This window comes from Lethenteron reissneri, chromosome 21 (assembly GCF_015708825.2).
Source record: "Lethenteron reissneri isolate LAM-NWPU_2019-01 chromosome 21, ASM1570882v1, whole genome shotgun sequence".
Lineage (NCBI taxonomy): Eukaryota > Metazoa > Chordata > Hyperoartia > Petromyzontiformes > Petromyzontidae > Lethenteron > Lethenteron reissneri.
Genome location: NC_083799.1, coordinates 4,878,108 through 4,903,089, shown reverse-complemented (window position 1 = coordinate 4,903,089; position 24,982 = coordinate 4,878,108). Strand labels below are relative to the sequence as shown.

The following is a 24,982-nucleotide window of genomic DNA, read 5'->3' as shown; positions in this document are numbered from 1 at the left end:
CAGCATCACGTGCGCGTGTGCACACCCACGCGAGGACAAGGTATGTGTGCGTGTGATTAGTATAGTCTTACGCACTCCGTATCCATACGCGTGTACGCGTGCTAGGTGTATACATTGTGTGTGCGTGCGTACATGCGGTTAGCGCGCTGCACTACGAATCCGGGTGCTCCGAGTTCGATTCTCGCTCACGGCCAACATCAGTGACGATTATCTGAACCGGTCCTGCCCCCCCCCCCTAGGTCGACTCAACATCAAATGAATAACTGTTGCGGTGTATGTACATTGTCACGAGAGAGACAAATGGAGCCGGGCGTTGTGCTGGCCAGCTTCCCCCACGTGTGCTCTGCCGGCCTTCATAGGTGCTCGCTAACGGCACTTGCCCCAACAGTCTGGTAAGGCTATGGGTGGGTCTTTGTTGTGGGGAGCGGTGGTGTCTATGTGTGTGCGTGTCTGTGCGCGTGTGTATGAGAGTGTGCGTGATTGTTCGTATTTCGGACGCTGGGACAGGGGCGCGCACGTACGGAGCTGAGTCTCCACCCCGAAGCGGGAGGGGAGAAGCCGCCCCGCTTCACAAAAGGCATCATCAGCATCATCATCAGCAGCAGCACCACCGAGCAACAACCCTGCACGGAGCTGGATCATCATGGCTCGCTGGTGAGAATAATCATCACCATTCACCACCACTGCTCAATACATCCATTCACCATCTTCATTTGTATCATTACAAGTGTCACAATCACCGAAGAACCGCATTCGCCCCATTTATTCTGCAAGATCGCGTGCGGGTGTAAAGTTGGATGGGGATTTTCAATTAGCACTGCGTGCGCGATTGTGAACGGTAGTGTGTCTCGGGGTGGTTTTTTCTCGCTCCGTGAAAATGTATTGGCTGCGCAGGTGGCCGAGCTGCTGGCCGCTGCTGCTGCTGCTGCTCCCTGCGTGCCTCGTCCGACACGCAGCTACACAGCGCACAGGTAAGGACAAGGCATCCAACACGAGACAACGCCACATGTCCCTACAAAAACAGATCCCCCGTATAGCCTTAACAGACTGTAGGGGGCAAATGCTGTTAGCGAGCACCTATGAATGTCGGCACATCACACGTGTGGGTAGGTGGCCAGCACCACGCCCGACTGTCTTTGTATCCCCCAGGTATTCATTTGAAGTTGAGTCACCTAGGGGGGCAGGACCCATTCAGATAATCGTCACTGGTGTTGGGCGTGAGCCGGAATCGAACCCGGGTCGCCAGGTTCATAGCGCAGCGCGCTAACCGCTGCACCACCGCTCCCCATGTAAGGATAATGCATTCAACACGAGACACCACCACAGGTCCCTACACCCACCACCCTACACACACACACTAATCCTACACACACACCCACCACCCTACACACACACCCACCACCCTACACACACACACCCCACCCTACATGCACACACGGCCAGCACCCTGCACACGCAGCTCCTAGGACTCTACACCCAAAGATAAAGAACTCCTGTATAGCCTTAAAAGACTGTTGGGGCAAGTGCTTTTGACGAGCACCCACCACCCTACACACATACACAGCACCATATGCACCTTTGTTCCGAGCATTGCGCACCAGGTTGGGTCCCCAGTCAGTCACTCTCCCCAGACCACGGGCTCCCACGAACTCCCGCAACCTCGGTACACAAACCAATTGCACAGCCACCCCCTCGATCACACTTCCAATTCAACGACCTGCGAGTGCAGCCCAATCAACGATTGTTGGTGACTGCAGCCAAGTGTATATGCACCACATTTTATCTCATTGTCGCACGTGTAAACGTTTGGGCAATATTGGTTTTCCCATGACCTTTGCGCACTTATTATTAAGTGTTTAGCACCGTAGTATTGAACTGGATAACATAAATTGTCGATAGTACTTCAGTGTGTAAATCCCGCGTATAATATATCGTAAACCGTGTTCTATCTACTGCTGGATGAAGCCTCCTCGTGCTGTCGTCATCTCCGTACGGGTGCAATTCCAGAGTCCCGCTAATCTGCCTATGCAGATATGAATTTACGTGCACTTGTGTCTACGGGATTTCGAGTGAATGGACGTGGTCTTGGCTCCTTCCTACCTTTGGGTGTCTGCATTACACGGGCGCTGCAAAGTAATGTTTACACTTTTAATAAGCCAGAGACTGAAGAGAGTAAAAATGTTTAAGAGGTTTTCAGCTTAAAACGCAAGTCCCTAGCTCGCCATCCCCTCCACCTCCCATTTTGTTCTCATGCCTTAAGTAAATAAACATATGACCTTCTCCTGTTCTGAGATGCCAATTGAAATGCACCTGGATATTTGAAACTTCGTAAGAGATTCTTACAATAATAACAAATGTTTTTTTCACTTTCTTATAATAAACCTTTGTTCATTTTCCGTTACTCGTGAGAATGTCAACAGCGCTTGGTAAAGCATACAGCTTTTCTTCTCTCGAATGAAACTCGTGGGTAAAAAGTGTTAAATGTAAAGCGCCTCAATTATGCCTCAGTGCATGTGTATGGTCGGAGCGAGCGGGTGAGCTCCATGCATTCTGGCTGCTGTTCAGCAGGGCATCACATGTCCCGGTACCGCTTTGGTTTCATCTAATCCCGTCCTGGACTCTGCATTCATTCAGCGGGCCACCCTCTTCACATCCTTCTTGCTGCTGAATCAGGAGTTTGGGCAACACTGATGTGCCCATTTCAGAAGTAATTCCACACGCTAAATTGGCAAATGCTCTTCATTTTATGCGCTCACAATGAGCAGTCTGTTGGAAGAGGTGCATTCATTTATTTGCTTGTATTGCCCAATGATGCGATGGGATTTTATATCGCAAAAAGTTTGCATCTGAGTTATTCTAGCCTGAATATGGTTTCAATTGGTAAGGACCTTCCCTAAAATGTCCAAAGCAAAATGCCATGCTGTAAATTGTTATTGTCTACGTAATCAAACCTAGACTTAAATGAGAAGAATACATGTGTAACTAAACTCAATGGGGGCAGTTTCACACAGCACAGTGAGCGGAATGTCTGATGATGTTCACCACCGTCAGGTTGGACAGATGTGGTAACGTGATTACTAAACCATAGACAGGAATGTCTGAGTTTGTTTCGAGGAATAACGCTGGATTAACTTGCCCAACGGCTGTTCGTATAGGGGTGGAACCTGAAAGCTGGCCCAGGTATGAATGCTCCGTTAGTGCCTACAGACTCAAATGGTTGAAACTCTGCCAGAGAATGAGACACACCTGGGGTTTCAAGAGTTCACAAAACGCTTGCTTGGCTGCTCGTCTTTAACTCTGTAAGAAATCTTTTGATTGCTTTTTGAGGCACTGGCATAACAAGTTTTTGTTTGACCTGGTAATCTACCATCCAATATTCTGCATTGTAAAATATTATAAATGTTTACATTCACAAATGTAATTGCTGTAATAAATTTTAAAACGCGAAATATTGTGTTTATACAAAAATATAGTTTATGATGAACAGTAATTCACTGTAACATTAACTTTTTTGCACAAATCATAACTATGCAGTTGCAACAAAAAATGGTTGGTTAAACAAATGTGTAAGATTGTCATGGGGAATGTAAACCGTTTAAAATGCTTTGCAAATACCACGATCTTTTTTGTGCAGAACTTTCCCCAGCACCTTTCATCCGTGCCCAGCACATGTACTGTAAGCCTCGGGGCTGTGCACAAAGGGTAAAACTGTGCTGCTTTTGTTTTGGCTGTCGCCTGTGGCACATGTCCGAAAGCGATGGAATGCCGCTCGCTACTTGTGTCTGATTGGCCCCTTGGCCATGGCAGTCCCGAGAGGAGCCATTGACCTCACGTGAGCCTCGTGACAAGGCCGATGAGCAAGGTGCTCAAGTGGGAAAAAGATCGTTTTCAAAGTAAAGTTGTGGGACAGGGCTGAGGTTACACAAACTGTGTGGACTTGTCATCAAGTTCATCACTCTTATTTTCAAAGAACACTTATTTTGCCAAAATATTTGGAATGAATAGCACGTTATGCATTTCAATTAAGAGAACCAATTTCAGGCACTTTGATGCTGTGACACAGGAATATACAATGAAACCAAATGGCATTTTAAAGTTTCACTCCACCAGCAATTTTACATCCCTTTGTCAGTCCACTGCTGGATGAATTTCATCCCCCATGTCATCGGCGCCGCAGCTGCAATGTTAACTACCTTGTATGGTATACAGGAGGTTGTGGGTTCGATCCCAACCCTGATGCTTATATATTTGGAGTTTGCATGTTCTCCTTGTGGTCATGTGTATTTTTCTCTGGTTCCTCCGGTTTTTCCCTCCACATTTAGAAACATGCGTTTAGAGTATTTGGCTGCTATAAATGTATACATGACAAACCACTTTGTTGATCTATCATTTGTGACCAGGACGTTTCTGAAAAAGAGCTATATAGCTCAGTGGGCCTTACCTGGTAAAACAATATTTTATAGTAAAATAAAGTTACGTTTTTTAGTTTGTCAGTCATGATGGTTGTATTACCATACTTCACCATGCTGGTCAGTGCATTATGGTGACGTGGGAGTGTTCAGGACCACATCAATCGCCACTGATGTCAGCTGTGGCTGGACATCGAACTCGGATCACCGGATTAATGGTGCAGTGTGCTAACAATTACGCCATCTACAGTATAAACCAGTACCATGTACAGTACTATATATAAAGTGAAATACATTTGCTGTGACAAATATTTATGCAGCTCTGTTGAAAGTCATTTAATGGTAACTTTACCATGGCAATAAGAAAAGTAGTAATTTTTGTTTCAATTTATTAATATGATAGTCCCCATTTATATACTAACCTTAGTGCATATTTGCCGCATGTCTAACAGCGCCTCGGAATACTTAGTTTTTTTTTTTATAATAGTGCTAGGTCATGTAATAAAATGTGTTTATGTTCCAGTACTAATGAATTAATTTGGTGTGAAGGCTGGCCCAGTTGGAGGTGTATTGTTGGATGCGCTCGCTCTGTATGCGTGGTTGAATGCCTTGGGTGAATATTAAGGCGGATTGCCACAACAACGCAAGAAGTGTTTACTGCCCAATACACTGTGTGAACTGGACTTTAATGTTTGGTGCCACAAATGGATGGTGCTCAACAGAGAGCGATCTTAGTTCATGTAAACACAAGGTGGTGTGCCAACTGTTTAGCGAACAAAAATGAATCGGCTTCTCATGGAGTACTTACTCAGCAGAATATGCTTATACCGTATTTAATGATATGTACTTGAGAATATACATGGGATGGATGATTGTAACTTTACATCATTGGGGTATTTGTAGTGCAACTGGTAGGCTCCATGTGACTACGAACATGTAGCTTTGGTAATTTAATGTGTATTTTAGTTTTGTTACCTTTTCAGGTGGTGGTTTAACAGGTCCCTCCAATGATCTGTGAGGGAAGGGCCCTGGCCGTTTCAAAAACAGTAAGAAAAACAATAATTTTGGCTCAACTCCGTTCTAAACAATATGTCAATTAAATCATGTTTTTGCATGTTTTACATCTTAGGTTTGGCACGATGTTACAGCTTGCTTAGATTTAGAATCATGTGATTACAGTCTTGAGAAATCAAAAAAAAATTGTGGAACATTAGGCTTTGTTATTATTAAAATAAAGAGGCGAACCAGTAGGTTGGAGTGCCTTTGCAAGAACAAAGTTTGTCATCATTGCATTTTACCTGCTATGACATATTGATCTGAAATATGGACATTGACGAATACATCAATAAAAAAGCTGAAAAATGCACAAAGAAGATGTGTGGAGAATTGCACACAGTACTTGGAAATACACTGACAGACAGAGGAACACATGCATTTGAGAACAAATGAAAGACATTGAGTTACTAACTTAAGAAAATGAAGGGTACTTGGGCAGGGTATATTGCTATATGCGATAATGGCAGATGGTCAAGACTCGTGAAGGTATTGGCAGCCAAAGGAGGAAACATGCCAGAGTGTACAGACTCCACGGTGATGGAGCAATGAAATCAGATAATGTACGGGAGATAGATGGATTGTCACATTGCGAGACAATGAGGATGTGTGATGACTTTGGGAAGGCCCTCCTCCAGCAGTGGATAGATTATGTCTGACAATGAGGGATAATATTTGTCTTATTTCTTTTGACACTCAAAGTACTGACCATAAAACTAAATGTAGAATACAATATTCAACATTAAAATCACACACCTTTAAGTTTAGCAGTATAGTACTCTTTCTCTGCCCAAGCACTGTGAATGATAATTATACGATACAAAGGGACAACCGTTATATCACATACAACAGTTATTTCTACCTTTCCAGGAGACCTGTATTTGTACCTGACATCCTCTGCTGCTCCTTCTCAATGGACCACATGGAACAACGACAATATGTTAGTTATGGTTACAGAAACAGGTGTGCAGTCTCAGGTACTTAGAAAGGCAAAACCTGCGTCCTTTAAAATGGAAATGTTAAATAAAAGCGTTCTTTATGACAGGAGTAAACAAACCAACAGCATTCATCCCAATGTTTTACATTTGAATGCAGGTTTGCTTTACGAAACAGATTGTTTTTCCAAATTACGTTGTGTCAATGCAATTGTATGGTTTGTGTAAGTGTAATATAATGACACTTAATCTTTATTTCATAGCGATACAGCCCTGCTGTATTGTGGCATTTGATTCCCAGAATGAAATCGTTTTTTCAGGCTAGGATTTGTGATGATTGCCCAGCTGGAATAGATAATAATGTACTAAAATGAATGGTACTTCATCTTCTTATTTGTATGGGTTTTTTGGAATGTTTGTCGTAAAGTTTTTGTCAGGCAAAAAAGTAAAAACTTAGCGCATGCCTCAGATTATATCTTTGTTTGATATATATATACATATTTCAAAGATAAAAGGGCTGATGTTAACCTGCACATTTTCTGCTTGATAAAAGGAAATAACAGGAATGCTGTAAACTACTAAATAAGTGTGGGAGACTCAAGTCTGTTATCTTTGTTGACACTTGCCTTTCATTACGTTCTCATTTTAAAAGAAAATCTCCACCTGAGAGGCATCAAAGAAACCCATTTTCACATTAACATAAAACTACTAAATACATCTCTGGGAGAGCAGTGGTTGACTCCAGACTCGGGTAAAGTGGGGGGTGTTTGCAAAATAACAGCTGTCTCATTTTTTGTTGCAAAGGAACACAGTCTTCAAATTATACCCAGGTTAAACCTGGTGATTTATATAATGGCAAGATCTAATTCATCAATAAGATGTAGTTTAACTTCAGGTGTTAAGAAACACATGTAGAGCATTCAAAAAAACTTCTCCTACAATTTTTAGTTTCCACATATGATTAAGCCACTCGGTTGGCTACATAAAACCTAGTTAAGACGTTAACCTCATTGGGCTCATCAAGAAAACTTTAATGGTCTCCGATGCTGAGCTTCCATCAATGATCATTGACCTGTGAAGCCTGTGAAATACCAATTTGCGATACATAGCAAGGCCACCCTGCAAGTTGAAGTGGCTTTAAGAATTCGTGTGTGCTTGCATTTGTGAACTTTAATAAACCTTCAAGTGGATATCTGCCAATTAAATTGTATCTTGAACGTTTCAACTTTGTTTGTTCATAAGCAACGTCTAATTGCTTACGTTGCTTATGCAGATGCTAGGCATGGATTTCCTGAGACTATCAAATTATTTACAGGACTATACAATGACACAGTGGACATATTTGTGTGAAACAAGAACGCATGTATGTGAAACAAGTTTCAAGAATCATTGTAATTAAGCAAAAGTTGCAAATAAGTTTATATTGTAAGATAATGCAATAGTTAATGCTGGGCACTGTAGATGTAAATTTGCTTTGTAGGTTGTCTGAAAAGCAATCTTTACAAAGGTTACTTGTTTAAACACTGTCACTGTGGTCGGGTTGAGATTTGTGACGTATTTTTTCTCTTTTTGAAATGAACAGAATTCTTGAGAGTTCTAAGGATTGTGACCTCTGTAGCCTTTTAATTCAGGGATCCGAGGTTGGTAATCACAACGACTCTGGAAGGTGCAGAGGTTGGATTTGTTTGAAGTGCACTGACCCTTTACAGTATTCTCACTTTTTCCACATTAAGGTAGAAAGTGAAGTTAAGTAAAATGATCATGTTGTGTATATGTAATTATAGTATGCGTGTTTGTAATTATAACATTACAGTGCCATCAAAATTCATTCTTTCTGCACTTTTGGATGAGGACCTGCACATTATTGTATTGTACTTATATTTCCACCTCTCATGGCTTTATTTGTGAGATTTATTTCACCTTTGATCACCCTTTCTTGCGGGTATTCACTTTTTCAGCTGCCATGTCATCATTCGTTTCGCACAGAGTACTGTGTATACTGTATGTGTCAAACCTGAAAATAAATAAATGTGAAGTCTTTACTGCAGAGCTGTTCAGAAACCCAATTTTACGGAGACAACATTTTTTTGATCACAGTGGTTTAATTATATGTGTTTCATGCTGTAGTCAAGAAAATATTAATATGTCTGTGAAGTCCAGGATGTTAGTATAATTTTACAGGTAAAAATTTTTCTTGCGTAATATGTATTTTTATCATCATGGAATGGAAGTTATATCTTTGTTGAGTCGGCACAATGCGCGATCTAGTGTTTTCTGTGACCGTAACATGAAGCTATATTACACATAGGTATCCTTTACATTAGTGACTACATAAGTATAATTCGAAGGTGTGTTAGGTATTTTAGCCTTTGGCGCTTTATCATATTCCAGAGCCCATTCCAGCGAGCATGCTGAAGCAAGCATAGGGATATTAATTATTTTTTTACATCTGCGGTGTGAAAGTCGTTGCTTTTTAATTGTAAATGGAATTGGAAAGCTGCTAGCACACCTTAACATTCTTACAGCACAACTAGGTAGCAGTAGAGGACATGTGCACGATTCTTTCTCTGTGGTATGTTGGAAGTAGCCAATAGCGTGAAGAGTTGCTATATTGGTCACTAAGTGACAAGATTAAAATCTCGTGAATACATTTCAGGCAAACGTGATTTTTGTATAATTTGAGCTGAGGAAAACTGTCACATTTATAAGAATCTTTGGAGAAAATGTAGTTTCAATGCTGCCATTGTAAATGTCTGTTAAATTAAAAAAAACATCATCGTGTAATTATTGTTCACCATTTCAACACATTGGAATGTTGTGAGATATTTACTGTGGGATCGTGAATGTATGTGACAGTGTTCATGATGCAAGTTAAACATACTTAACCTTAGCCATGATCACACACTAAAGTCTCATATTTGGCTGATTTTGCAAAGGGAATTTGGCACAATATGAGCAGGATTAGAGTTCCTTTCAATTTGATTCAACGACATGTTACACAACATTTGGTGAAATTCGATTATGCCCCTTTACTTTATTGGTAAGCTAATACGCAAGTTGACCGGATGCTTCATGAAAGCTAGATTACCATAGAATTATGAGTGAGCAGTGTACAGTGAGGGAAAAAAAGTATTTGATCCCCTGCTGATTTTTTACGTTTGCCCACTGACAAAGAAAGTATCAGTCTATAATTTTAATGGTAGGTTTATTTGAACAGTGAGAGACAGAATAACAACAAAAAATTCCAGAAAAACGCATATCAAAAATGTTATAAATTGATTTGCATTTTAATGAGGGAAATAAGTATTTGACCCCTCTGCAAAACATGACTTAGTACTTGGTGGCAAAACCCTTGTTGACAATCACAGAGGTCAGACGTTTCTTATAGTTGGCTACCAGGTTTGCACACATCTCAGGAGGGATTTTGTCCCTCTCCTCTTTGCAGATTTTCTCCAAGTCATTAAGGTTTCATGGCTGACGTTTGACAACTCGAAGCTCCCTCCCCAGATTTTCTATGGGATTAAGGTCTGGAGACTGGCTAGGCCACTCCAGGACCTTAATGTGCTTCTTCTTGAGCCACTCCTTTGTTGCCTTGGCCGTGTATTTTGGGTCATTGTCATGCTGGAATACCCATCCACGACCCATTTTCAATGCCCTGGCTGAGAGAAGGAGGTTCTCACCCAAGATTTGACGGTACATGGCCCCGTTCATCGTCCCTTTGATGCGGTGGAGTTGTCCTGTCCCCTTAGCAGAAAAACACCCCCAAAGCATGTTTCCACCTCCATGTTTGACGGTGGGGATGGTGTTCTTGGGGTCATAGGCAGCATTCCTCCTCCTCCAAACACGGCGAGTTGAGTTGATGCCAAAGAGCTCAATTTTGGTCTCATCTGACCACAACACTTTCACCCAGTTGTCCTCTGAATCATTCATATGTCCATTGGCAAACTTCAGACGGGCATGTATATGTGCTTTCTTGAGCAGGGGGACCTTGCGGGCGCTGCAGGATTTCAGTCCATCCTGGCGTAGTGTGTTACCAACTGTGTTCTTGGTGACTATGGTCCCAGCTGCCTTGAGATCATTGACAAGATCCTCCCGTGTAGTTCTGGGCTTATTCCTCACCGTTCTCATGATCATTGCAACTCCACGAGGTGAGATCTTGCATGGAGTCCCAGGCCACGGGAGATTGACAGTTATTTTGTGTTTCTTCCATTTGCGAATAATCGCACCAACTGTTGTCACCTTCTCACCAAGCTGCTTGACGATGGTCTTGTAGCCCATTCCAGCCTTGTGTAGGTCTACAATCTTGTCCCTGACATCCTTGGAGAGCTCTTTGGTCATGGCCATGGTGGAGAGTTTGGAATTTGATTGATTAATGATTGCTTCTGTGAACAGGTGTCTTTTATACAGGTAACACGCTGAGATTAGGAGCACTCCTTTTAAGAGTGTGCTCCTAATCTCAGCTCGTTACCTGTATAAAAGATACCTGGGAGCCAGAAATCTTTCTGATTGAGAGGGGGTCAAATACTTATTTCCCTCATTAAAATGCAAATCAATTTATAACATTTTTGACATGCGTTTTTCTGGATTTTGTTGTTGTTATTCTGTCTCTCACTGTTCAAATAAACCTACCATTAAAATTATAGACTGATCATTTCTTTGTCAGTGGGCAAACGTAAAAAATCAGCAGGGGATCAAATACTTTTTTCCCGCACTGTATGCATTCCAGAGACAACTGAATTAGATGGATGTGCTGAAATATTTTTTTCTTTCCAGTAGTGTCACGTTTAAGACACATTTCTTCTGTTAAGTCTACCATTCCAACCTGTCACTGGCTGTGCAATTTAGGACTGCCACGTCTAATCTTAATGGCTTGGAACTGATGCTTTTCTCCATTTTTCACAATGATACAGCAATGCTGACTCACATGCAAATTCACCTGTGTTTACATAAAAACTAAAACTAAAGTATCTCGCCCTCTTCTGTCATTGATTCATGTGTTAACATCTCCAACAGCAGTGGCAGTGTAAGCAGAATCACCTTGTTGTGGCTTACATATTCTCGTAATGTTTCGTATTACTAATACAGGACAGTTAATTGGAGACATTGATTAAGATCACTAAAAGTTTTGGTGATCATCATCTCTGTAGGTGGCATTGAGCAAGTGGTGGAAATTCCACCTTTGTTTTTCAGAGGCCAGTTGACCTTTAAGATGCCAGTGGACCTTTCACCAATCGGTACAGCCATCCTCACTCAGTACTTATTTTACCTGACCCCCGAGAAACAATGGACTGTGTTGACCACGACTGGAACTTGAACTCTACGTTTTGCAATTTTAGTGGCTGCTGCTTCCCCAAAGCCACTCTATCCTATCCATCGTCAGTCATGATATATCCACTGCTGTATAAGGTCTCCCACGTTCTCCCCACAGACTCCAGGGTGGACATCCTCTCGGCCATGTCCCCTCTTGGCTGCCATTTCATCTCTAATCTCTTTTATCAGTCATCATCTCCTCTAGTCAGTGTCCTTCACCAGCCCTCTGACTTTCCTTAACAGTCTATACGATGTTTTAAATTAGCATTTGTTATTTGATCCATGTCTCTTCGTGTAATTCCCAGCATGCATGTCTCCAAACTTATTTGTGAATGTTTTAGTTTATTTTTTAAGTTTTATAAATCATGCGTGTAATACATGTGTCATGGCGAGCAATATTATCCGATGGAAAACTTTACTTTTTAGTCAGATTGGTACGTGGCTTGTCATGACCAAATAAATCATTCTTTAGGAACTCCATCCTGCTCTTGCTCACTTCTTTATTTAATAATTTTGATATTCCACTCTAAAAAATCCCCATTGATATATACCCTGGAGTGGTTTGCAGTTGTGTCCCTCCAACAATCGTCTTTTATTCAGTCAACTTGTTTTGCATACTGATATTCATCATGAGCACAACTTTCCAGCCTTCTTGTTTAAGTTCTTCAATAATTTCCTGTACCTGTTACATTTTCAATCAAATTAGAAGAAATATCTTCTCATATAAACCGGCTTGGAAAAAGTATATTTACTTGCCTGACTACTCTTCTAATGCATATTAAGTTATTTTGACACGAGAGATCAGTGTCGTTTCATTTTTGTGGTTTTTAACATTTCTATATACTGTATGTTTATTTAGGCCTAGCTATGCAAGACTCTGGATGACTGCATGCTTTTGTAGTGAATCAAATACAATTTTATAGTGCTATATACAAAAGCCAGGCATAATAGCATTTAATGTTTATTTTTATTTTCTAGATTCTAGTATGTATGTGATAAATTATATAACATTTTTTCTCTCCAAAATCCAGCTTGCTCAATTGGTTGGTTGGCCTCTGAATTGTCCATTATTTTTGTTCTCGATAATCATCACGAACCATTTAAATATATGGTAATGAGGGGCTAATGAAACCTGTATTATTATAAATGCATTCATTTGTGCCGTATACATAATGCGTATTTAGAATCATGCTTTATGAATAACATGTGTAAACTCTTTACCTCAAAATAGGTTCGTAGCTGCTCTAATTATAACCTTAGCACAACATTGTCAGCGTTTTTTTGTCATGCATTGTCTAAACATTTGTAAAGGAAACATAGGCGATGGACATGGATGTGTGCTCCTGGCTGGATTCTGCTGCTGTGCTTGAAATAACTCGAGTGCAGACTGGGAAAGCAGATGAATGAGCCTCCCTGCCAGCCCCACCTGCTGATTTGTGGTCACAAGGGAGAGCTGGGTAATGCCACCCAAGGGGGTCTGTGAAATGTTAAACGTTGAATTGGTCTTCTTCTCTGTCAAGCAGTGAAACATGCAGTCCCGCTAAGCGGAACTTTATGGTAAGACAAACGTTCCATTCAGAAAAAAGTAACATTCATTTGTGTCAAGAAATTTTATGAAGGTTTAATATACAGTACATTATGTGAATGATGTCATGTTTACCTCTGTGGTATTGCTGCATTCATGTACAGTGTTATATGTTGAGGGTAATGTCTGCTATAACACATTGATGTGGAATCCCTATTAACGCTCAATGACCAGGGTTTATTCCTATTGTTAATGTTCAATAGTGACGCATACAATAGTCGCAGTGATCTGCATTGAAATAGAGAGAGACATTCGGACCCAATGGGCTCTTCATAATAATGGTGTAATAATCTACACCCCTTTGTTATTCTACTGCTGGATGAAGGCCTCCTCACACCCTGTCGGTCGTGGGGGTTGTTTGAACATATTTCACCATGCTGGTCAGTGCGTGCTGGTGAAAATGGACTCGTACCTGTTAAAGAATAAAGCTCATGTCTCGAGCTTTACTTTTGCACTATTTTTTAGGCTTTAATTGTCACAATTTAAATCAAAACAGTCACCTGGATGTAAACTCGCTTTGAAATCGGCCAGGATTGTTCGGATGAAGCCACGCGATTTGTTGGTGAGATGCAGACTATGGTAACTAGGGGCAGCTGTCTAAACAACTGTACCGAAGCTGCCTGATGCTGTTTAATGGCTCCGTGTCAAAAGATCGTGGCACAAAGGAGCAGCCGGAGCTGCACCCGCCTCACTCTAGAGTTCTGCCTCTCTAAACACGGGCGCGGGCCACGCTTTCCCACAGAGCATCGCATGCACCCGCGATGCTGCCATGAAATTGGGATAATGCTGTGCACAATCACAGTATGCACTTGATTTCGTCTTTGCAAACAAATGTACCTTTGGCACTCATTTATTAATTTATTTATTCATGCATTGTATTGTGTACATGTGCCTAATGTCATTCATGCCTAAAGTTTGTACGGTCTGATTTTATTGCAGGCTTTCAATTATGCCTTTGAGTAATCATAGCAGTACTCAACAAAAACTTGAATATTAGAGGTATACAGTTAGGGTTTTTTGAGCGATTAAGTGGCCCGGATTCTATTGAAAATAATTAAAACCCAAACAAATCCAATTTGATCCAAGATGTCATGTAATCGGTTCAAAATCGGTCATTATTTGATTGGATTTTAGACTCAATTTACAGCTCTTGGCAATCAACTACTGGATGAAGGCTTCCCCATGCCATGATACTTATGAGGCTTGTTTAACCGTACTTTACTATGCTGGTAAATGTGGATCTGTTCAGACCGTAGTGCGCTTACCACTATGTGACATCTCCTTCCCAGACTTGTAGTAATATACCATGAATAAATAATATAAAAATAGAATACCGTAATAATAATATTGTATGAGTAAAATAACAGATACATACTTACACGCGCATACACTACTGAAATAATAATACAAGAACTGTAGAAATGCAACGGTTAATTAACGTATAAATCAATTGGAGAGCAATAATGTACATTGAGGGTACTGTGCATTCGAGACTATTAGACTAAAGTTGGGGCACTGTGTTTTTGCGCATCTTCGCATGATGCTCACTCAGCAACAGCTTTGCTCGGTCAATCTCCCGTACTGCCAAGATCAGATTGGTGAAGGATTGTGCAAATCCGATTTCATGACCCGATCTGGTGGTGACACCCTGAGTGCATAGATATTGTGCACATTATATGTGAAACGTGAATACTTTGCTTTCAATTACCGTAATGTTTTTTTTTGTTAAATATGTGGTTGCATGTGTCTCTTTATCAAAGTTTCCCAGTTGTGTGCACATGAATATAGTATATGACATTAAACCATTTTTTTGGCATGTTACAAATTGGCACACGTGGCCTTTAGGGATACAATTGACTTCTTATTAAAATTAAGTTTCAGTCTCCACGCAGTTGCCATCATTACCTATTATGACTTACTTAGTTAATTACACTAAATAGCAACCGATTCCATTAAACATTTAACTTTTCTTAGAAAATATGTACTGCAGTTGTGTCAGATTTTTTTCCGATGTCACGTCGCATACAGTAATATATACACGCACATTTTTAACACGTAATTGCATCATGTTGTGAATTCTGTTTGAAGTTGAGATGTCTCTCTGTCCACTTTACTTTTTTCTCATTCGTTATGGCCATTTAACGCTGTATAACTTTGGTTACACCTGTTTATTTTGCTGAAGCATACATTTTCCATTTATATTCACAAGGACTGGCAGCGCTTGTGTTTTGACAGTGAGCAAACATTTGTCGACTATTAAACCCCCGACAGCTCTGAAACAATCAAAGCAGCTGCATAAAGGTACAGCGGTGCCAAAGGAAATCACCGGGGTGTTTGCCCAACTGTTTACATTTGTAAAGATAGTGCCATTAAAATCGGAACTCGTTTGCCTATGTCAATGGTCAAGTTTTTTTTTATCACTTCGCTCATTGTTTCATTCTTAAGAGGATTTATTAAGCTGTTATTTTTTGCTGGTGCTTAGCTGCTTAATATGAGAATTAAACATAGACATTTAGGCTTGTCATCATGAAGGAGTCTATAATCTACTCAAGCATTGGTCCTCCTACAAAAATACACGAGTTTAAACAGCAAAACTGTTACCCCACTTGACCACAATTTTTTGTTACATAGATACACATATTAAAGAAACTGCTTTTCCCAATGTGTATACATTTATTATTATGTAAGTGCAATAAATATATAAATATATTCACTGGCTTCTTAAATGGAACACTGCCTTGACGTGGTGAAGAAGCTTGAGTACCTGAGCAGCGATACTGGATCGTGTGGTGGGGGCATCCATACCAGTCGGGTACTGATTAAGGGGGCAAGACGAAATGTGCTTCCTTCACCAATTTGTTACTGCCTGAATCTACGTATGCGGTTTAAAAACAGTGAATTTAATGGTGAAGGTGGTAACAGCGATGATAGCAGAGTCATTACCCTCGTTTCTCTCTAAGAGAAGAGTATGCGGACAGGTTTTTTTTTCGGGCAGTTTATTTCAATAAGCCCAGAAAATGGATACCTCGACCTCTGACTCTTGACCTTTTAAACTGAAAATTGCATGGCAATCTACACCTGTCATTTGCTCAATGTGTATGTATAAACAACATTATAAAGGGGGGTGATTGTTCTCTTTGCCTTTAGAGTTAAGACTCGTATGTGCCTGACAGAAGAGTGACATGCATGCTGAAACATGTAATGGAAGCATCAGCAATTCCAATAATTCTATACATTTCCGGTGTGAAAATATATGTATTTATATTACACCTTCGTATTATTTTTGGTATAATAGTAAAAATGCCAAACTTTCTGCCAATGTATTTATTTAAATACTGAAATTTCATAATGTCCAACTGGCCAACATGATGACCCGATACTGTTGAATAAATAAAACATTGCACTATATTTTAATATCACGATATGCATGCGCTGCACATTGGCCAATCTTTTACTTACAATGTTCAAATATTGGATGGCATTGGTGGGAGAACATGTGATTTGCTATGTCGAGAAGTTGTTAGGCAAGTGATGTAAACGAGATGCAAGCGCGGTGTCAGAGGTCCTGAGTTGGGCACCTCTTGTCGCTATGCCTGTAATCTCAGGGGCGTGGGGTCGCTCCCGAGACGCGTGTGCACTGCTGCATGACTACATGACAACATTCTCGAGGTCTGGGGCAGATAACACATTTGTGGATACGTATCCTCTACTATCATTTTAGTTTCATACCCAACTGACTAACGCAAACGGGATTTGAAAATGTAATTCCTACACGTCACTGTAGAATGTAAGCACACACACTTATTATTAAAACTGTAATAAAAACAGGATGCGCTCAACTTTTTAACGCACGGTCTGGAGTCTTGCTCTCCCATTGTACCATAAATATGGTTTGTAACTAGATGCATCAGCCAGTCATTAAAGTGTAGCTCTTTTCTGGTGCTATATTGGTGACAAATGTGTTAAAAATACTTAACACTCAGACTATTACAAATGGCGTTGCAAGTCTTATTGCTTTGGCCCTGAGCGCCAGTCAAAAAAGCATTAGTGAAGCTCAGACTGCCAGTTTTGCCTACATTGATCACTGTGAGAGGTGTCAGACAAAAGGCATTTGTTTTTGCCCAGAGATATTAGTTAGCTGAAGTGTGATGAATTGACGTCAGTGAACATACTTTACGTAGAGGACACTGTGGATTATATTTGGCGTAATGTAAAAGGGCCCATGTACATTTTCTGTGTATGCTTTACAGTAAGTAATATTATACATATACTTTAAGCATTTCCTGACAAATTTTGGCAAATTTTTTATTATGTGTTGAGATCAGAATTTAGAATAAGTCCAACTTTTCTGAATGCTTTATGAACTTCCCAATTATTAGGTCTCACGTTTTTAACTCCAATGATCACCAACATGCATTTACGACACACATTTTGCTAAGCTGCCTTCAATGTCAGTGGTATCACAGTGCACGAGGCATGGTAATTAAATTTGGGTCATATGTTTCATGCGCAACGCACGTTGTTGTTATCTGAGAAACACTGAGAAAGCATGCCATCCATTCCACACCGGCTTTCAGAAGCGTAAAACTGCAACATGGCTATTACAAGGTGTTATAAAAGTCAGATCTGCCAGTCTTAAAGCTCACGTTGAAAGGCAATGCTGTTCATGGATTTACATTCCAGTATATAGAAAGTGACATTTTAACACCGAAGGCAGATAACCATCTTAAGGCCAGTCCTAAAACTTGAATGTGAACCTGCACCGTTTCATGTTGTACAGTAGTTAGGGTTTGACATTTCGTAAAAATGTCTTGAGGGCTGGAAAAAAACACTGATATTTGAAAAGGCTCTTCTTTTTTTAATGTGATTTTTTTTTACCCGTGCATTTGACAGTATTCATCAAGCTGATGAAATTTCTTAGCATCTGGCAAGGTTGCAGGAGTTTTTCTACGATCATTAGCTCAGCACATTGGTTAAAAATTTAAAGACCTCTTAACACTGAGGTGAATATGCACAGAGTGTACATACACATTTAACAGTGTGAGAATACCTTGAATAGCCAAGCTCACTCTTTAAGCTCTCGGACTTATACATTCCTGCCATTGTGGGCACCGGTTTACATTCGTGGCTGCTTTTTCATGCAGTTACCCCCCTTCTGTATTGGTTTTGTACGTGAAGCTCAGCTTTAAACTTCATTCTTCTCTCCTGGCTTTTTGTGGAGCTACAAAGTCGTTGTACTAGTGAAATTGCTTGGTTGGAGAGTGTGGTATTTTCGCTGGAGGGGTGAAATTATTAATTCTTGTCTCGTCGTGGCCAAACGCAAGCCAACAGTGTAAGGTCGGTTTAGGTTAATCGTTTGGTGTAAATCATTCTTTTTTTTTACTTAAAGCTTATTATCTTTATTTTCATTTGTATTACTTTATTGTTCTATCTACGTGACTTTACCTAAAGACCCAAAGAACATTGTTTTTTTATTGTCAAAATGTTACGTTTGAAGTAGCTTTTATTCAATAACACTGTTTTTAAAGTGTCTTTTGCTTATATTGTGTTCACTTGTATCCAGAAACGTCCTGCTGTAATCCAATACAATTTACTTCACATTATACATATGTAGTGCTCGAATCGACACGACAGCTTCTTGTCTTTCCTCTTTCACTTTATTCCGCGTATTCCGATCAACACTCCTCCATCCAACATTGCTCAACGTTTCTCCAGCTAACACCGATCCACGTTTCTCCTCCGCCGGCCTCACTCGCTCCGCATCACTCCTCCGTCGACTCTCCTCTCCGCTCTCTCCGCCACAGTTCAGCTGCTCTTTATCAGCTCCGCCGTCCCACTCTGTCGTAACTACATCAGCTTCTCTTCCCACACTCTAGCCGCTTTCTACTGGCTTCGTCGTCTCACTCCTACTCTACACTTCTCCACTGATAATTGTGTTTTTTACCCTTCTATATGGCAACAAAACTGTTGCCATATAGAAGGGTAAAAAACCAATTATCATATTTTTACTGGCAAATGAGGTTCCCATAGTGTACACTTCTCCACTGCTACCCTACTCTTCTCCACTGCTACCCTACTCTTCTCCACTGCTACCATCCTCAGCGCAGCCCCACATCTCGACAACAACAACAACCAGCCAATCAGCGCCCCGTGTCCTTATTTGCTCCCACTGTACGCCGCGTGCGCGCGCACTTTCAGGCACTACACATACATAAAACAATGAAAAATGTTGATTAGAACTTTCTGAAAGTTACACATTAAAAGCAGCATGATAGTCACACTTAATGTCTATCCCAGGGTGATGACATTTCGCTGGGACCCCGTACTCTAATTAGATTTGGCAAGGCAGTTTGTGACAGCGGGCCAGTTAAAAAAATACCCACAGGTCATGATGCAAGCCAGCGTGCTGCTGCTTCCATCTATTGGCCACTGCCATCTATTGTCCACTGCCATCTATTGGCCACTGCCATCTATTGGCCACTGCCATCTATTGTCCACTGTCATCTATTGGCCACTGCCATCTACTGGCCACTGCCATCTATTGTCCACTGCCATCTATTGGCCACTGCCATCTATTGTCCACTGCCATCTACTGGCCACTGCCATCTATTGTCCACTGCCATCTATTGGCCACTGCCATCTATTGGCCACTGCCATCTATTGTCCACTGCCATCTATTGGCCACTGCCATCTATTGTCCACTGCCATCTATTGTCCACTGCCATCTATTGGCCACTGCCATCTATTGTCCACTGCCATATATTGTCCACTGCACTCTATTGTCCACTGCCATCTATTGTCCACTGCCATCTATTGTCCACTGCCATCTATTGTCCACTGCCATCTATTGGCCACTGCCATTTGCCATCTCAGGCTCAATGATCCAGTGACCACGCTCAATGATCGTGTGACCACGCTCAACTCCCACCCCCCCCCTGTTTCCTTTGCGTGATTAAATGAGGGAAGGGTCGTTGATTCATTACACTTTGTAACCACTAAACTCTTTCTCAATAATCACTGTTTGCGAGGTGCACACTTCTTTCTTTCACGTGTTCACATGACACTGTCAATTGTTTACATTCTTGACTTAACCTGGAGATACTCTGACCGCTGAGCGCCAATGATCGTTATGTCATGGGAGTGTCCTTCCTGTTGACTCGTTCATTGAGTACCGGGTCTAGAGTTTCTGACTTTCTGAGTGTGAAAGAAAACAAAAAAGACTAGAGCGACAGAGAGAACAGTTCACACGCACGTATCGAGAGCGCTGAAACTCCGCACATACTTGCTGTACTTTATTGTAAGTAGGGTTGCCACCTTTTCCATTAAACCAAATTCGGACACATTTCTCAGTCGAGGTCGATCAAAAACTGCGCACTGGACTGTAATACAGTTCAGCACAATATCGGTACCAAAACTAGGCTCAAACCAATTCTGGTCACCCGAACACAGATGGCAATTCCCGGACTGCGCATTGAATATTGTGTGCGATAGATTTGTAACCTTCCATCGTCCCCTTTACAATAAGCCCCTTTGACAGTTTTCAACTTTGACTCGCCTTTGTTTGTCCACAAGGTGGCGCCAGAAGCGACGTAGCGGAGCTGCGTTGCAAATTGAGCACCGCAGGTCAAATGGACTTGCGATAAAGGATGCCTATCACATTCTGCTAATGTCCTACCAGTGTGCTAATGTCCTAATAGATTCAACACATTCGCCAATAACACTGCCATGAAGTGGGAAAATATGATAGGTGACGTTTTGGGAAATGGCCCATCTCCCTCCTGAGACAACTTCTATTGACAAGTGCATGAAGTTTTTAGTTATTTGTATGTATGTTGAAATTCTTTCACACTGGACGTAGCCCACCGTGCTAATCAAAGGTGCGTTTGTACACCACTGCCAAAAAGCAGTGTCAGAAAACACGTTTGCTTCTTTCGCAGTGTGCTGATGTCATATCACACTGCGCTTAAATAGTATGCGAATGTCCTGTGTAGTACATACTTGTTTTTTGACTTTTCTGTTCGCTTTACTGGACATAGATGGGCAAATATGTTATTTGCTAAATCAGTAATAATTATAATTACGATTTTGTGTTAACATGGGCTTCATTCGTACAAGTATATTAAATTTTTTCAAGTGGGTTTTTATTACGTCATATTATTTCCACAGAGTGGCAAAGAACACTCGCAAAAACATTGGGATAGCACTCAGACTGCACAGAAAGGTTATAGCATAAGCCTATGTCTATCATGTGTAGGACATTGCGATAATGTGCAACACAATACCGCTACCAGATCTCCATACAAATACATTCCTTCCAATTTAACATTTTTGCCAATTTCCGGATTATCTGCATCAAACCCAGACAGGTGGCAACCCTAATCTTGTGTGTTCATGACCTACGGGGAAACAGTGTTGTGCTGTACTCTGTTCCCATGTCTTTGTTCCCCGAGTTCATCAGCACACACGGATACAGCGTGGTGAAGTATGGCTAAATGACCCCATGACCCACACAGTATCGAGAGGCTCTCATCCAGCATTGGATTGACAAAATTGTTGTACATCTACGTGCGCTCATGCCACGGAAACGTATGCCTTCAAGACATGTCGAACAGATCCACCATGAGTTCTCAAGAAGTGCCCCGCTGAGTGTTCATTGAGCAATGCCTGCATGACAAGTGCCTTATGCATACTCTTCTCTTTTTCTCCTGCATGTTGCATGCACTATACATTAGAGTGCTTTTGTATTGACACTGTAATGATGCATCGATTGATTAATATCAATTCTTAAACTGTAAAACTATATATATAAAAAATATATTTTACCAGGTAAGACCTGACCACACATGATATCTCAACGAAGTGGCTTATTTGGAAGTTTATAGCAGCCAAATACTCAAAATGCATGTTTCTAAATGTGGAGGGGAAAACCGGAGGACCTGGAGACAATCTACGCAACCTCGAGGAGAACATGCAAACTCCAAATATACAGCAGGCGTCAGGGTCAGGCGAGGCAGTTAACATCTCGCCACTGTGGTGCCCCATTTTTGAACCCACCATAGTTGCAGAATGTATGTTTTCCATTATTATACTGTATATGTACTGTATACACACATTAATTCACGCTACCCCTGCAACCACTCGTTTTCATTCCATTCACCACAATGTTAAATAAATGATACTTGAACCGGTTGTGACCGTGAGTCCTGACAATCTATTATAAATGCCCGGCGTTCTGTTTGTCAATTTGTCTGTCAACTAAATTATAAGAGCCTTTCAGAAGGCCTGAATTAAAACGTTATAGAAAGTGGACCTCCCCCCCCCCAGATGTGGGGGTAAAAAGTTGATCCAACAAGTTAGTCGACACACCAACGTTTTTTTCACTCCCCCCCCCCCCCGCAAAAAAATGGTGTAGGCATATATGCCTACACACCCACATACAATACAGTGAGTAGTATCTGCACGCATGGGAGGGGGGGAGAGAACATCAGTGGGGGTGACGGGTGAGGCTCGTAGCGCTGAGAATCCCTCCGCAGGAGCTAGAATTTCTAGTTCATTTAATTTCCAGGGGATGAATCTTCATCATGTACCTCTATTTTGAACCAATGGAAAAATAGCTCATATTCATGTACGTATATCTGCTGAAATATGTGTTTTGCAATACGAAGTTCTGCATGTTTACGAGCCTTGCTAAAATCCTTGTACACGCTACACGAGCAAATGTGTGAGGACACCTTGCTAAAGACTTGCCAGCCCACAGTTAATCCGCATCAGTATGCCTGCTGTCTCAGTCTCTCTCTCTACAGCACCAGCCCGCCCCTTGTCATTGCCTCTGCGCCATTCTGGTTGGCGGTGCTGGCTGGGGGGAGATGCCATTGTGCTGTTTTGGAATCGGAGAGCCTCACCAACAAGCAGACAATGAATCCCTGGGAAGTGCGATGCCGTCTTTAGGACATCGCCTGGCTCCCCCTGGTCAATCCTTAGGGACAAATGCTGGCCTGTTGTTATGGCAACTTACCACACAATTTAGTCAGGCAAGAGTAATTGAGGATACTTTATTGCTATGACTTTATTTTACTTATCAGCAACCACATTAACATGACAATGGGGGTTTTTATTGTCTTAACGTGTCTGGTTACACATGTGTTTTTTATTCTGTTCAAAAAGAAACCTCCCACAATCCATGGTGCACAAGTAATGGTAGAGTCCATTGTTAGGAGTCTTGTTACCAGTTTTAATAGTCACACAGATGACAGCCCTGACTCCTTTTGTTGTGGAGGTTGGGATGGTGAACAGCAGCTAGAGCCAAGGTGATGGCCCTTGCATAACTTGCAGGGTGTGACTGAGGCTGTTGCTGAGAGTCATGCAGTGTGTGTGTGCGGTCAGCCATAGCTATTTACGAATGGAATCTATTAGTGTCCACTATGGTAGATTTTTGATGATACACAGTCCATAATTAGCAGCATTTGGAATTTGGAGGCCACATGTGTGAAGGCAGGAGGTATAATAGTCACAAGCAGCGGACATTGTTGAAGAAACAAAGGGACATTTAAAGACTGCTCTGTGCCTTGCAAAGATTTCGCCTTAAGACAGCGCCATGTGCTGCCGGTTAACTTGGTTCCGCCTCATGTGGATTGTGACACTTCTGTGGGTAAGCCCCATAGGGAATGCTCAGCAGCTGACGTGGTTTTGGAAACAATGGCACATAAGGCCTTTCGCTAGAGGCACCGATGTGAAGACGACTGGTGCAACAAAAGCATCCCCTACTGCAACAACTGAAGTGGAGAAGGATAAAAGCAGCATTGCACCTGGCATCAATTCAAAACCTTTCAGTAACACATTCATCTCAGCTCTTATGACACAAGGAGAATCTTCTGATGTACAGCAAAGGTACTTGGAAGAAAGTACTGCAGGAGAGCAGCTGACAACTATTGCTTCAAGCACTCGCGAGCACTCAGAAGTCAGCATTGTAACCAACCCAAGCTTCGAAGTGAAACCACTTGAGCAGAGCACATTGGACATCACCGTCGATGAAACTCTGAAGGACAAGATGGTTCGAGCCGGTGCCGTGACCAATACAAGCATCACAGTAGGGACTGGTGGCGCAGGCAATTTGACAAGAAGAACGACTGAAAGTGGGGTCGTGTTTTCCACCTCGGCTGCAGTGGAAAGCGTAGTCCTCGCACCCATGTTGAGAGCCATGGCTATCCCGGCACAGCTGCAGATTCGCGGGCCGCAGGGTAAGGTGGTATTTCGGGTGATTTACACTCCGACTCCTAGGGAGTGTGTCAGTGTGTGTGCACCTGTATTATATGCATGTGTGTTGAACTTCTTTTGCACCGTACATAGCCACCTGTGCTAATCGGAGGTGCAGGGGAAGGACAAAAAGCTAAACACAAAAATCAGTTTTGATTTGAATTAATAAAAATGTTACGCATTTTCTCTTAACAGAGACACATGGCGGTTGGTATTGCACCATGGTGTCACTTTTAATGGATAGAACGCACTGAGAGAATTGCAAATTTATCAATAGGCCTTGGTATCTTGAGAACAAAATTAAATACCAAATTTTTGTAAAAAATGTGAATGACATAGATGTTTTTTTATCATGTAATTTTTTGGTTTGTTTACTACTCAGTAATATGTCAGTTTTCACAGGAACACTTGGGAGCTGATTTAAAAAATGTTAATGG

General features: G+C 41.5%; 1 protein-coding gene across 3 annotated transcripts in view; it reads left to right on the top strand.

The window, feature by feature from the left end:
- Nucleotides 1–269: 269 nt before the first annotated feature.
- The window catches only part of LOC133345094 (collagen alpha-1(XVIII) chain-like), a 54,186-nt gene continuing 29,473 nt past the window's right edge, over nucleotides 270–24,982 (top strand). The window contains exons 1-3 of one of the 3 annotated variants that reach the window (XM_061555570.1): nucleotides 270–392; nucleotides 508–654; nucleotides 895–971. In XM_061555570.1, coding sequence (XP_061411554.1) covers nucleotides 644–654; nucleotides 895–971 — 88 coding nt within the window. In that variant the 5' untranslated portion in view covers nucleotides 270–392; nucleotides 508–643. Of the gene's footprint in view, nucleotides 393–492; nucleotides 655–894; nucleotides 972–23,871; nucleotides 24,530–24,982 lie in introns of those variants that run through there. The other 2 variants (XM_061555569.1, XM_061555571.1) reach the window with 2 other exon arrangements.